The sequence below is a fragment of the Natator depressus genome, chromosome 7 (assembly GCF_965152275.1).
Source record: "Natator depressus isolate rNatDep1 chromosome 7, rNatDep2.hap1, whole genome shotgun sequence".
NCBI classification, from domain to species: domain Eukaryota; kingdom Metazoa; phylum Chordata; order Testudines; family Cheloniidae; genus Natator; species Natator depressus.
The window spans coordinates 55896062-55908824 of record NC_134240.1 but is presented as its reverse complement, the minus strand read 5'-3'; the positions used below and the strand labels follow the sequence as shown (position 1 = coordinate 55908824).

Genomic DNA, 12763 nt, shown 5'->3' with positions numbered 1-12763 from the left:
GAATGTGCCAGTTAGTGCCAGCCATGGTAATGTGAACCAATAGCGACTACCACCTGGACTGAGCAGACCAAACATTTAATAAGAAGCAGAATTTATGAACTCTCACCTACTACAACCCTAAGCAGAATTCAAAGCTGTAACCTAGGAGCGAAAAGCTACTGTCTCATCACCAATCCTCTGTGCAGTCTGTCCCAACGGCTTTAAGTTTCCTAATTCAGTCCTCAGAAGCCAGCAACCTTGTAACAGGAAATTATGTTGCTCTGGTTGGGAAATGTGAAAGCCACTCTCTTCCTGGAGAGAATTCCCTGACCACTTCCTAGACAAATTTTCTCCACAAATTTCAATTTATTTTCTATTTTGGTTAAGGAAACTATTCATAAGCTCAATGAAATCAACAACAGAAAAAGCAATGTGTCTTACTAAAATTTCTAAGAACTTAGTGCAAGTCTTACCATATCATCCATTTCTTCTTCTTTGCTATATCGTGCATAATCTTTTCGTAATGTTCTCATTAATATCATAGACACTAAACCCACCAGAAAGATGACCATCATGAAGGAATTGAAAATTGAAAACCAGTGAATCTACAAGAAAAAAAGACTCAATTTTAAGTACTGTAGGTACATATTAGTGCCCAATAAGAGTCAGTACAAACTATTGTGCTAAGTAGCAATGAATTATCTAAAGCTTGCATGAATCCTATTAAATATAGCTTGCAAAATTTTGAAGTTTTCATCATCTTCCGTAACACGTTGAATGTGTCCATTAGTCAAACTAAGCTGCTACAGAACATTAATAGTTAAACCTCAACATTTTCCTTTTTAAGACCAAAGGCGTTCAGTGCAGAAGATTCCCATTCTGATCTGAAATCCCAATAGGCACCTTACTGCAACCTAGAGCCATCCTATTTGAGTAGCAGACGGGTCAGGTAACATTAACCGTTTTAAGCTATACCACAGTTGCAGCTGCAATATTTTGTTTCCATCTGAGACAAAGCAATCAATGCTGCAAAACCACACCAAAGAACAACATGCTATTTACTTGAGACAAAATGGGTGAGGTAATATATTTTATTGGACCAACTTTTGTTGGTGAGAGAGCAGCTTTCAAACTAACACAGCGCTCTTTGTCAGGTCATGCTATTTACTTGTCTGCTACCTCTCCTCTCCAGGATGATTCTATTATAAAAAACATTACCAGCATAGCCCATGCTGCAGTGTCACACATCAGACTAGAAACAGTAATCTGAATGGGACTGAATTTTGCAAGACCTAAGGAAAAAGTTGAGCTTGACCATGGGAAACATTCCTACAGCTATTAGTAAATGAGATGACATCGTGGCAAACTAGTTTGTAGGTCAGGTCAAAAGCGTGGCACAATGTACAATGAAAGTTATTAGTTCTGGGAGTAACTAACATTTAATTTATTTAAAATACACTTCCAATGCTGAATAATTCCAACCTACCTCAAAAGCACCACCAAAAAAAACCACACACAACCCAGATATGACATTTGTTACAGTTGCTACCAACGCTGGAATTTAGTATTGCAGGGACTACTTTAAAATCATAAGAACACTCCCTGGAAAAATTTATAATTTGAAAAGCAATGTCATATTTTGCACCTAAGGGGCTCAACATACATCCCCCTGTTCAAAATTGAAAAACACATGACAATCAGCCAGTATCTAACATCTGCCTTACCAGGAGAAGAGCTATGTACAGAGTGCTTATAAGTAGTTTTAACTAGACATGTGCCCACCCCAAGTTCAGATCAAGATACCAACTTCCCCAGAGACCAGGGACTTCAGTTTGAGCTCATCTCTTGTTCTAGCACTGGCTAATTCTCTACCCGAGAAAAATAAATCAGGATTTAGCATGAAAAAATGTATACTTCCCCCACATCTGTTCACTATCCTGTTTGTACTTTCAGCAGTGTGTGAAACTGTTCCACTGTCCATTAACTTTTCTCATTATTAACATGGGAAAGAAGATCCATTTTGCCTTATTCTCAAAGTGACACTGGAGATTTTCAGTTATTAATATTTCCATATTGCTGCAATCATTTCACAAGTTCATACAAAGTGGGAAAGAGGCAGAGGACGATTGCCACAGCAGTCAGTAAGCCACTGATCTTTAAAAATCCCATCCAAATTCTACTCCAACTCCACCCTGAAATCCCAAAGGGACAATGGCAATGAAAGGCTTTAGGAGAATTCAATACCATAACTTAAGCTGCTGCCTGTCTGCTTCAATGAAAAGTGCAGCTTAACTGTCTAAACCAAAAGGATTGTTTTTTTTTCCCCAATTCAAAACAAAAACACAGCCAGTAAATAGAGTGGGCAACTGATAGGTCAACAGCGATACTGATTCAGCACCACTTACTTTCTTCTGTTGTGAGCATAACATCAATGCTGCTTAGGACATATCAAGTCGGAACAATTGTTGACAGTACTCTGCTAGGAAGGGGGATGGGACACAAGTATAGCAGGGGAGCAGAGTAAGAAGGCTTCTGGGACAGTTTCAGATAGACTGAAGCGGTCAGAAAGCCTCTATACAGCATTTTCTCATGAAGCAGCACAATGTGTGCTCCCTACTGAATCTTTGGCATCTGTTCCACTTGAGTAACTGTTCATAAGAATTCATACATGCTGCCTTCTTAACTTACCGGGTGCTGCAGAGAAAAGTTTTCCATGAAGAGTGCTATCCCATAAGTTACCTCATGTTAAAAATAAAATCAACTGGATTGAGCCATTTTTACATTTTTAAGTATTTTATCTGCCCCCTTCTCAAAAGGGACAAAGCCACCTCCAAAACATTTTACCTCTCCTTTATCACTACAACAGAAGCAATTGGAGCAGCGTGGAGAATTGTTCCACTGGCCTTTCTGAACCAGAGTACATTTCAAAGGAAGTTTTGTATGGCTGTTTTAGAACTACATACTCTGTGTTGAAAGAAAGATGGGTCAAGGTACTTGTCAAACCGATCTTCAAACTTCACATCTGATTTTTTCCATTTCACCTGGAGAGAGAAAAGATTTACACTTGAAAAGCCCACAATACTTGCTCAGCCGTAAAGCCACAGGGATTTAGAAACTGTCCATATCAGATTTTTTTCTTCAGTTTAAAAATGAATTTAGGAGATAACAAAAGGAGCTTGGCTGACAGCCCCTAAAGACTGAAATCTACAGAACAGGGAGAGCATAAGCAACAGCAATGCATACTTCACCATGCTGCCCTGCAAAACTACTCCAACCCTCAGCTGAGAAAGCACATCTAGGAAAAAGAAGAAGATTAGTCTAAGGGCTTAGCTAGACTTGCAAGTTAGAGCGCATTAAAGCAGCACCAAGCACCCTAACTCCTGAGGTGTCCACACTGGCAAGGCACTTAGAGCGCCTGGACTCTGCAGCTGGAGCGCTCTTGGTAATCCATCTCCATGTGAAGCATAAAGCTTGCTGCACCCAGCCCGGGCCTCAGTGTGGATGAGCTGTTGCATTACTGTGCTATGATTGGCCTCCAGAAATGTCCCATAATCCTCTGAAGTCAAATGGCCACTCTTCTCATTGTTTTGAAATCGGCTGCAGGCATGCGGATATCCCCTTTCAAAGCTCCGTTTCTGACAGCCAGCATGCTCCAGGACAAAGCAAACCATTAGCGTGGAATGCTACTGTTACGAGAGTGTGCGGGTGGAGGGGAGTCTGCTGCTGTCTGAACTTACAAGGCAGCATGCTGACACGCTCTCAGCCCCCCAAAACACAGTCTCTCCCCGCACATACACACTCCCTGTCACACTCCACCCCCCCACCACATTTGAAAAGCCACTTGCACACTGGGATAGCTACCACAATGCACTGCTCTTTGACGTTGCAAGAGCTGCTAATGTGGCCATGCCAGTGTGCTTGCAGCTGACTGCGTAAACACACGGCAGTGTTTTCCCTGCTGCGGTCTCCAAAGGCTGGTTTAACTCCCTGTGCTCTACATCTGCAAGTGTAGCCAAGCCCTTAGGTACCCCATAGGCCAGGTCCACATTACTAAGTTAGGTCGACCCAGCTGCATTGCTCAGGAATATGAAATATCTACACCCCAGAGCGACATTGTTAAAAATCCATTATGTTAAGAAAACCTAATACATTAGGTAGATGTGTTAGTGTTAATAACGAAGTACTTTAAGTGTAAATGTGAGACTGTGTTAAAATAAAGCAGTGTAGTGGAAGGTACACATAAGCAAGCGTGCGTGTGTGTGTATGTACTGTTAGCAACCAGTTCATTAAATAAACGACAACATTAAACTGCTTACTTTCAGTACTCTTACTTTTCCTCTTTTCTGCTACATCCAGGAGGCCCTCTGTCAGAGGGGTGCTTTCCCCTCTCCTCAATCATTGGTGGGTGCATACTGAGACCTTCATGCCAAGCTTCTTCCCAGTGCCAGCAACAGCATTGGCAGCTGTGGGAACTCTCTCCTCCCAGGCAGGAGAGCAATGCCTCCTTGTGACAAAGCACCTCTGCACAGCAGGAGCTGATCAGACCATGGTCCCTGTTTGCCCATTTAGGGGGAACCTTGCTCTGCATAGGAACTGGACTGAGTTACCATTATCATCTGTCACACAGGTCATTCAACTACCCATTGATGTAAACTGCCCTGGGACAAACTGAAACCTGTGTACTAGATATAAAAGTTACTTGTAGATTTGAAATTTGCTTCCAAATACGCTAGTGTTATTAGGCATGAAACGTGACTTAGGAAAAGACCAATATATGCACATTTTCAGACACATTTTGCATTTCTCCAAAGCCATGACAGAAGGACAGTCAGGCCAAATTTCAGTGAGAGTGACACTGCAATACTATGCACCAGGTCACAACATTCAGCTCTGTGGGACAGGAGCAGCTGCTGAGCAGTGAGTGTGGGATGGGTTCGCTCGCCAATACTCCTCCTTCCCCCAGGGCTACCCCCTCCCCTCCACACAGCTCCGGGGGAAATGTATGTATGCCCGGTTTTACACCCCTAGTTTCATGATTTCTGTGGGTGCAACTGAACCATGAATCCACATTAAAGCCACCCTGTTTACATGCTTCAGTTAGTTGTTTTAAATGCATGATATCAGCACTTTAAATGTAATTCTACAAACAGCAAGTTATAGAAAAGATGCATCTTCACTTACGACAGTTTTCCCTGTAAAAACACAGACATCAATTTTGGATATGTAAGTAACTATTCCTAATGTACTATACCCTGCAGAATTTCTTATCCCTTGTATATTCCTCCATTACTTACTGAATATGACATTTGGATTTTGGTATTTGGAACCAATTTGACCTTTCCTTCACTTGTCAGATTCACATCCACAATTCTATTCCCATTAAAACCAATTTCAAGTTTTTTGTAGGTCCAAAGATAATAGTCTTCCCCATTTTCATCTGCTTCACCAACAATTCCTGTAGAAGAAACAAGTATTGTATAAGACACAACATGCAATTACAAGCATGTTTCAAGAGTATTTTGTGAATAATTTCATGAGCATTCAATATACTATGGCACACTACAAAAATAATCTCGGTAGCTAAATTAACATTATAAAAAAAATCAGGATATACATTTAAAGTCTTCCATGTTTTTGAGCGAGTGTGTTTGATAGCATTGCACCTTCAAGCAACTGATTTGCTAGACCAGCAGACAGTGATGATATCACAGTAAATGTACAGGTGCAGATAACAAGGACCATATTAGTCGTGCAAGACACAGTTGTATCAATGTTCTTTTTGTCTTTTCATCTGAGTGCCAGTATAAAGTTTATCACCAAAACTTTAATTCCAAGGCCTCCCCGTCTTACTTTCTCCTCTCCCTTGTTCCATCTATCCTTTCACTCACTCACTCTTTCCTCTTCTATGTCTCACTTCACATTCATTATTGCCACCTCTGCCTCATCACACTCCTCCACACATTGTGTCCTCATTTGCACTCAAATTTTTCTGCTGTTTGTCAGAAATGAAAGGTCCTGACTGCTTTACTTTTGCTGACGGACACTGGCAAGATCTTTCATGGCCGCATTCATCTCCATTTCCTGAGTGACAAAGCAAAATAGGAACACTTAACTATTTTGCTACACATCATTTTAGGAGAAATATCCAGTCTGATCCTATCCTAATCCTAGAGGTGCTCCTCAACTCTAAGCAGAGAAGTGATCAGACACCACGAGAAACACTGGGCTGATTGCGTTATGGATTTTCATTATTTCTTACAAATTTCTTGATTTTCATGCAACTGCTGCAACATTTTTGCTCTGTCACACAAGAGTTCCACAGAATCCAGGGACTCTGCCATAAAAGTTAGATTCAGGTTGCCATTGAGTACATGGGCCTCAACCATGGAACAGATACCCTCCCTCCTAGAATAACTTCAAGACATTGTTCAGGTTCTTCATAACACCTCAAAAAAACAGGATGTCTTTGACAGCTACAAACTGTGGTGAAGAGCCATGTATAAAAACATAAAAATCACCTCAATCTCTTCATAAAGAAAGTAAGATTCAGAATCAAGAACTTCTACCTCTTATAATAGCAGCATTCAAAGTGCAAACATATAGGAAGACATGTCTAAAAAGAAACAAGCAGTTGAAAGGCAAGGGAAAGGGTTTCCCCAAAGGAACAGATGTAAGAAGAAACAGCACTTGAAGGTTATCTATGCTCTTTATTTTTCAAGATAGTATTTTACTTCATGTCTCATTCAAGCTCCTCTGTTCAGTGTTGCCTCACGTACACCGTGCAGGAAGAACATTTGACGATTTGTGGCTATGCTACTCAGCCTGACATCTGCTCTGCTGGTGTTGCCCAAAGCCACGACACACTGCATCTCGAAACGGCTAAAAGGATATTCAGATCAACCACCTCTTGAAGGAGTATATTAACACACCATTACACCCAGTCAAGGAGACCGCATGCCATAGAGCCAAGTCAGTCTATCTACTATCTGCCTTGGCTTTGTAGCAAGAAAAGCACTCATCTCCTTTTGCCTGGATTCAATTTAAAAGCAACAAAGGTTAGGTAACCTTCTAGATGTTAGTGAATCAGATGCAGTCCTTCCAACAGTAATTTGAGGTCAATGCCTTTTCATTGTCTACAAACAAGAGTTATTGTAAGCTATCTAGATATAGTCTAGCGAGCACTCTTCCATTTCCAGACCTTCCAAGCTTTCTTCCTAAGGGTAACTTCAAGTGTTGATGGTGTGTTAAACTGGTAAATCCAACCATGGCCTAACAGTCTCTCCCATGGTGGACAACCAGAAGGAATAGAACATGCTGGCAGGCAAAATTCTACCATGCTCGTAGGAAAAATTAGGACAGTCATAAAAAGAAGACCATTTTGATGGAAGCTCAGATTTCTTGACACTTGTTAAGAAAATTGGTCTGCTTCACCAACTAAAGTAAGCATAAACTGCCTAGAATTCATAGCAGGAGGCCATGCCATTTGGATTCTATTCCCCCAACTCCTCAGAACAGACTTGTTTTCTATCAGTAGCACATGGTAGGGCACAGCTAACCCATTAAGGAGACACAGTAACAAGCTGAACCAAGAAAAAACCCACCAAGGCCTTGTCTACACTAGGAACATTTTACATAGTTAAAAAAATATGGTGCTTAAAATGCAGGCAGGCAAGTCTACAGTAGGCCTCCTAAGGGTGGTCATCTTGCGGAAACCAGCTGAACGATGTTAAGGCTGATGAATAACAGCAGGAATGCAGTATTCAGCACAAAGAATCACTAAAAAAATGCTAAGAGGTTCCAGTTACTGAAAATCCAGTTTCTGTCATTCCCAGCACTCTAAGAGAAAATTCTCTGCCACAACCGACATGCACTTGGTGAACACTCGGGGGGCTGTTGAGAGGCCGAATGGAAGGGCAGTGAATTAGTAATGTTTGTCGTTGACCAGGAAGCGCCTGTGCGCTGGACGAATCACTATGTGAAAGTACGTGTCCTTCATGTCAAGGGTAGCATACCAGTCTCCCAGATCCAGAGATGGGATAATGGTGGCTAGGGAGATCATGCAGAACTTCAACTTTACCATGAATTTGTTGAGCCCACGCAGGTCCAGGATGGGTCTGAGACCCCCCTTGGCCTTGGGGATTATCAAGTATCAGGAGTAGAATCCCTTACCCCTTAGGTCCTGAGGAACCTCCTCCACCGGCTCCTATGGCGAGGAGCACCCACACCTCCTGGATAAGGAGTTGCTCGTGAGGGGTTCCCTGAAGAGGGATGGGGAAGGAGGGAGGATAGGAGGAGAACTGGAGAGAGTATCCCGCTTCCACTGTGTGGAGGACCCAGCAGTCCGAGGTTATTTGGGACCATGCATGGTAGAAGTGGGACAAACGATTCAAAAAGCGTGGGGAAGGATCCAGGGGTGAGTCTGGTGCACTGTCCTTGGGCGTCCCTTCAAAAGGCCTGCTTGGAAGCCGACGATGGTTTGGTCGGGCCCTGGCCTTGTGTGGACGGTGGGTTGGAAGGCTTCCTTCTGCCATTCCTTCCCCTCCACCTGTAAAAGTCCTGCCTCGGCTGAGAAGGGTAGGAGCGCTGCCGCGGCTGTTGGGATTTGAAGTGCTTCCATTGGGTTGCTGGGGTGTGCTTACCCAAGGACTTCATAGTCGCCCTTGAGTCCTTTAGACTATGCAGCCGAGAGTCAGTCTGATCCGCAAACAGGCTTGCCCCATCAAAAGGGCAGGTCCTGCGTTGTCTGCTGAATCTCAGGCGGTAGGCCCAAGGTTTGCAACCAAGAGGTGCGCCTCATGGCAATACCTGAGGACAAGGTACTCGTCGCCGAGTCCACATCATCCAGTGAGGCCTGTAAAGAGGTCTGTGCCTTGCCCTCCTCTACTATAGCCCCAAACTCCTCCCTGGACTCAGATGGCACAAACTCCTTGAACTTAAGCATTGAGTTCCAGGATTTGAAGTTATATTGGCTCAGGACTGCCTGCTGGTTGGCAATCCTGAGCTGGGGCCCCCCAGGTAGAGTACACCTTGGGGTCAAATAAGTCCAGACGCTTGACCTCCTTGGATTTGGGCGCTGGGGCCTGCTGCCCCTCTCTCATATTTACAGCTGCAACCACCAGCAAGCAGGGCTGCAGGTGCGTAAAGAGGTATTTGTACCTCTTTGAGGGCATGAAGTACCTCCTCTCGATCCCTTTGGCTGTAGGGGGGATGGAGGCCAGTCTGCCAGATAGTCTTAGCATTGGCCTGTATAGTTTTGATGAGGGGAAGAGCCACCCTCAAAGGACCTTCTGGGGCCAGAATGTCTACTATCAGCTCCTCTGACTCCACCACCTCCTTGGCCTGCAGGCCCACATTCACGTCACCCTGCGCAGAAGGTCCTGGTGGGCATGGCTGTCTATGTCTGGAGATGGAAGTGCCTGTGACAGCCTTGTCCAGGGAGGCCAATGGGGGAACCAGGTCCTCCCGACCCTACTGCTCATCAGGAGCCTGATAACCTGCTTTGCTGTTTGCCTGCGGCTCAGGGACCTGAGTTGGAGTTGGTTCGGGGGGGCGGCACAGGCACGGCACCTCCTCAGCCACCCCTAGGGGTGGGCTGACTGGCTTAGGCCTCCGGCATCCTTGGTTCAGACATGGCCGATTGGGAGCCTTAGACTGGGCACTCTGGGACTGGTTGTATACCCACGGGGTCCAGAATGGCCAATGAGCTGGTCCCTGCCACTATGCAGGCCACAACCCTGCCCCCACCTCAGAGCGTCCATGGCCTGACCGGGGACCGTCCCATTCCAAGTACCTAGACCCCGCCTCCGAGCCCAAGGAACGGGATTGGGACCGCGAAGGCCAGGGCGGTGCCGATATGCTGAGCCGGGGAGCAGAGCCATGAGGCTAGGGAGCGGAGCCGCAACCTGGAACTACACTGGGTCATTGAGCAGTGCTGAGACTGGTGCCAGATCCGGGACCTGCTCCATGAAGGTGACCGACATGCGTATCAACTTCATGATTGGGAGGGCTGGCACGATCTGGAGTAGTGCCACGAGTTCGACCAGTGCCAGGACTCGATCAACGGTGCTGACGGTGAAATCATAGCTCGTTTGCCTCGAGACAGTGCCATACGTTGTGGTACAAGAGGTTTGGCGAAAATCATAGGCGACCTTGGCACCGTCATGGCAATGAGGTCCCTTGCAGCCGCAAAGGTGTCGGGAGTGGACGGTAACTGCATCTCCTCAATGCTGTCGATCGGGGAGTCCAACGGAAACCGACTCAACAGTCCGTCCTGCGGGACCGAAGTTAACTGTGCCACTTCCGCAGGCTTCGGCACTGGGTGCCCCTCTCGAGGACGTGTCCCATTGGCCGGCGCCAGGCAGTGGGCCTCTGGGATAAAGAGCCACTCCGCCCTTGCTTCCAGTGCCACTTCGGTACCAGGGAATGGGGGTGGTGTCGGGTCAATCCCGCCGGTTTCAGCACCAGTGCCGCGGGTCTCTACCAAAGTCCATTTGCACCGCTGTGCTACGCATGGAAGAACTCGATGCCAGGTCCTGCCACGCCGAAGAAGGCTGAGGTCTAAGTGTTGCCTCCATAAGGAGCTGCTCAAGGCAAAAGTCTCTCTCCTTTTTGGTTCTAGGGCAAAACCCGTTCCAAATCCTGCACCTATCGGCTTGGTGAGCCTCCCCCAGACACTTCAGACAAGTGTTGTGGGGTTCGCTTGTTGGCATGGGCTTGGATCAGGACTTGGGCATGAAAGCCCTCCCAAGAAAAAGCAGTCGGGACGGAGGGTAAACTCCCCCAGCCTAACTGCTACGAAAATAAACTATAATAACTAAATAAAAAGGTATAAGAACGAGAAACAAGAGCTAGGGAAACATGGAGAACTTGCTAAGCAAGACGCCACAGTTCCAATGACTGTCACACGCGGTAAAAAGGAACTGAGAGCGCGCCGGGTCAGCAGGGTCATGTATTGAGCGCCATGAAGGCACCACTCCAGGGGGCTCCACAGCCGACCCGAAGGGTGCTGCTAGGGGAAAAACTTTCCCACGACTGTGCAAGCCCCGCGGTGCACACCTAATTGTAATCGATATGAGCAATCACTCAAAGAAGAGCTTTCAAACTTCCAACAAGAACATTTTAACTTATGTTTTAATTAATGAAGCATTTTCCCAATAGATCATAAGAATTGCATTAGCTGTACCGGAGGATCATTGCAACAAGTAATTTAATCAATCACCCACCCAAGAAGTTTACTGCCTCACATATTGCATTGTCATTAAACTCTCTTAAATTTCCTATCAGATAGGTACTAAACATACATGAAAAGCTTTGAATTACACTAGAAATAGCTAGTAACCAGAGTGGCAGTTGACCAAATATTAATGGTTTATTAGAGAAATGTTAAGTGCTCAGAAAAATACACATTTTAAGCTTTCACTCCTGAAGGTAGTAATCATGACCAAATCTATAATGCTGCGAGCCTCTGGGAAGGAGCTAAGGATGCGGGCAGAACATCTGAGTGAGTGTTGGGCAGTATCATGCAGGATATTGACTATCAAAAGGGATCCTGGCTAGTGGCTTGGTCTTTTTATTGTTATTATTATTATTTAACTACAGTCACATACATCCCTCCTGGGAAGGGGCAGAAAACTTTGTCTTGTAACTGACAAAAAATAATTCACCTGAACACAAGGTTTATGTGAAACTTGACACTTTTTCCTTGAGCTTACATCCAGTTCCATAAGGTTGTCTTCTTGTACTTTTTCTTTTCGGTGTGGCGGGGGGGGGGGGGGGGGGAGGGAGATGGGACCCTAAGAAGATATAGGGAATAGCCCCATCTGGCATTAGGAAACCCTGCGGAATGAAGACCCCCTCTACCCTAGTTGTTTTCTATTGCTGTGGTCTGGTCCAAAGAGCTCCTGATGGGCTAAACACAGCTTGCCTGAGCAGATGTGCCATAATTATGTTCTTAATTCCAAAGATAACAAAATTTTAAATTAGAGTTTACATCAACTCAACTCTGATCCTCCTCTTTTAAGTACAGAGCACCTACCTCAATTCCATAGTAAGACCTGTGAAATTAAGTTGCCTGGTATAACCAGCAGGAGAGAAGCTCTCATTCAACTAACTGTGCTGAGCCCTTGTTTCTGTCACTTTAGACTGATCTGAGATTTCCCACTCCCTCCACTAAGGTCCACCTCGTACTTCCGCCTCTCTATAATCAGACTATGAGAGCTGAAGCACCTATGTAAACAGGCAGAATTTGACTGAATTAGAAGATGGAAATCTGCATTGGCAGAAAAACGTGGACACAAAACTTAGCGGGCAAGAAAGTTTGCCACTAGCGTACAAGCGGCATCTAAAACCTCTCCCCGTTAGGCATAAATAAGGGGTTTGGGGGGGGTGGGGGTACGAGGAAGGTTGAGATGTCACAGATGGACACCATTTGATAAGAAGAGTTTTGATCCAAGATCTAAGCACAACTTCTAGACCAAATTAAGAATGTCCAACAAATCCCTGCTCAGAAGGGGGACTTCCAAAAAAAAAAAAAAAAAAAAAAAAGTCAAGACAGACTGCAGAAAGAACAGACTGATAATTTACGCATCCCTGGTTTAGTGCCATTGACTCAAGAGTCACCACACCAAGTCACTGTCCTGCACAACTCCTCCACTAATTTTTATGTATTAAGAACGTAGAAGCTGCTAAGGAAGAGGCCACATTTACATGTGAGTTAACAAAAAGCATGCAGAAATTCAGATCAATGACACTGAATCTAGCTTTATTTCTTGTCCTTGATTTTGAC

At 45.0% G+C, this 12763-nt stretch overlaps 1 protein-coding gene across 1 annotated transcript in view; it reads right to left on the bottom strand.

The window, feature by feature from the left end:
- The window catches only part of TM9SF3 (transmembrane 9 superfamily member 3), an 82404-nt gene that overhangs the window by 42043 nt on the left and 27598 nt on the right, over positions 1 to 12763 (bottom strand). Inside the window, exons 4-6 of the mRNA XM_074958541.1 lie at positions 5274 to 5434; positions 2943 to 3020; positions 453 to 584 (exon numbers count right to left, since the gene is read on the bottom strand). Coding sequence (XP_074814642.1) covers positions 453 to 584; positions 2943 to 3020; positions 5274 to 5434 — 371 coding nt within the window. The remainder of the gene's footprint in view (positions 1 to 452; positions 585 to 2942; positions 3021 to 5273; positions 5435 to 12763) is intronic.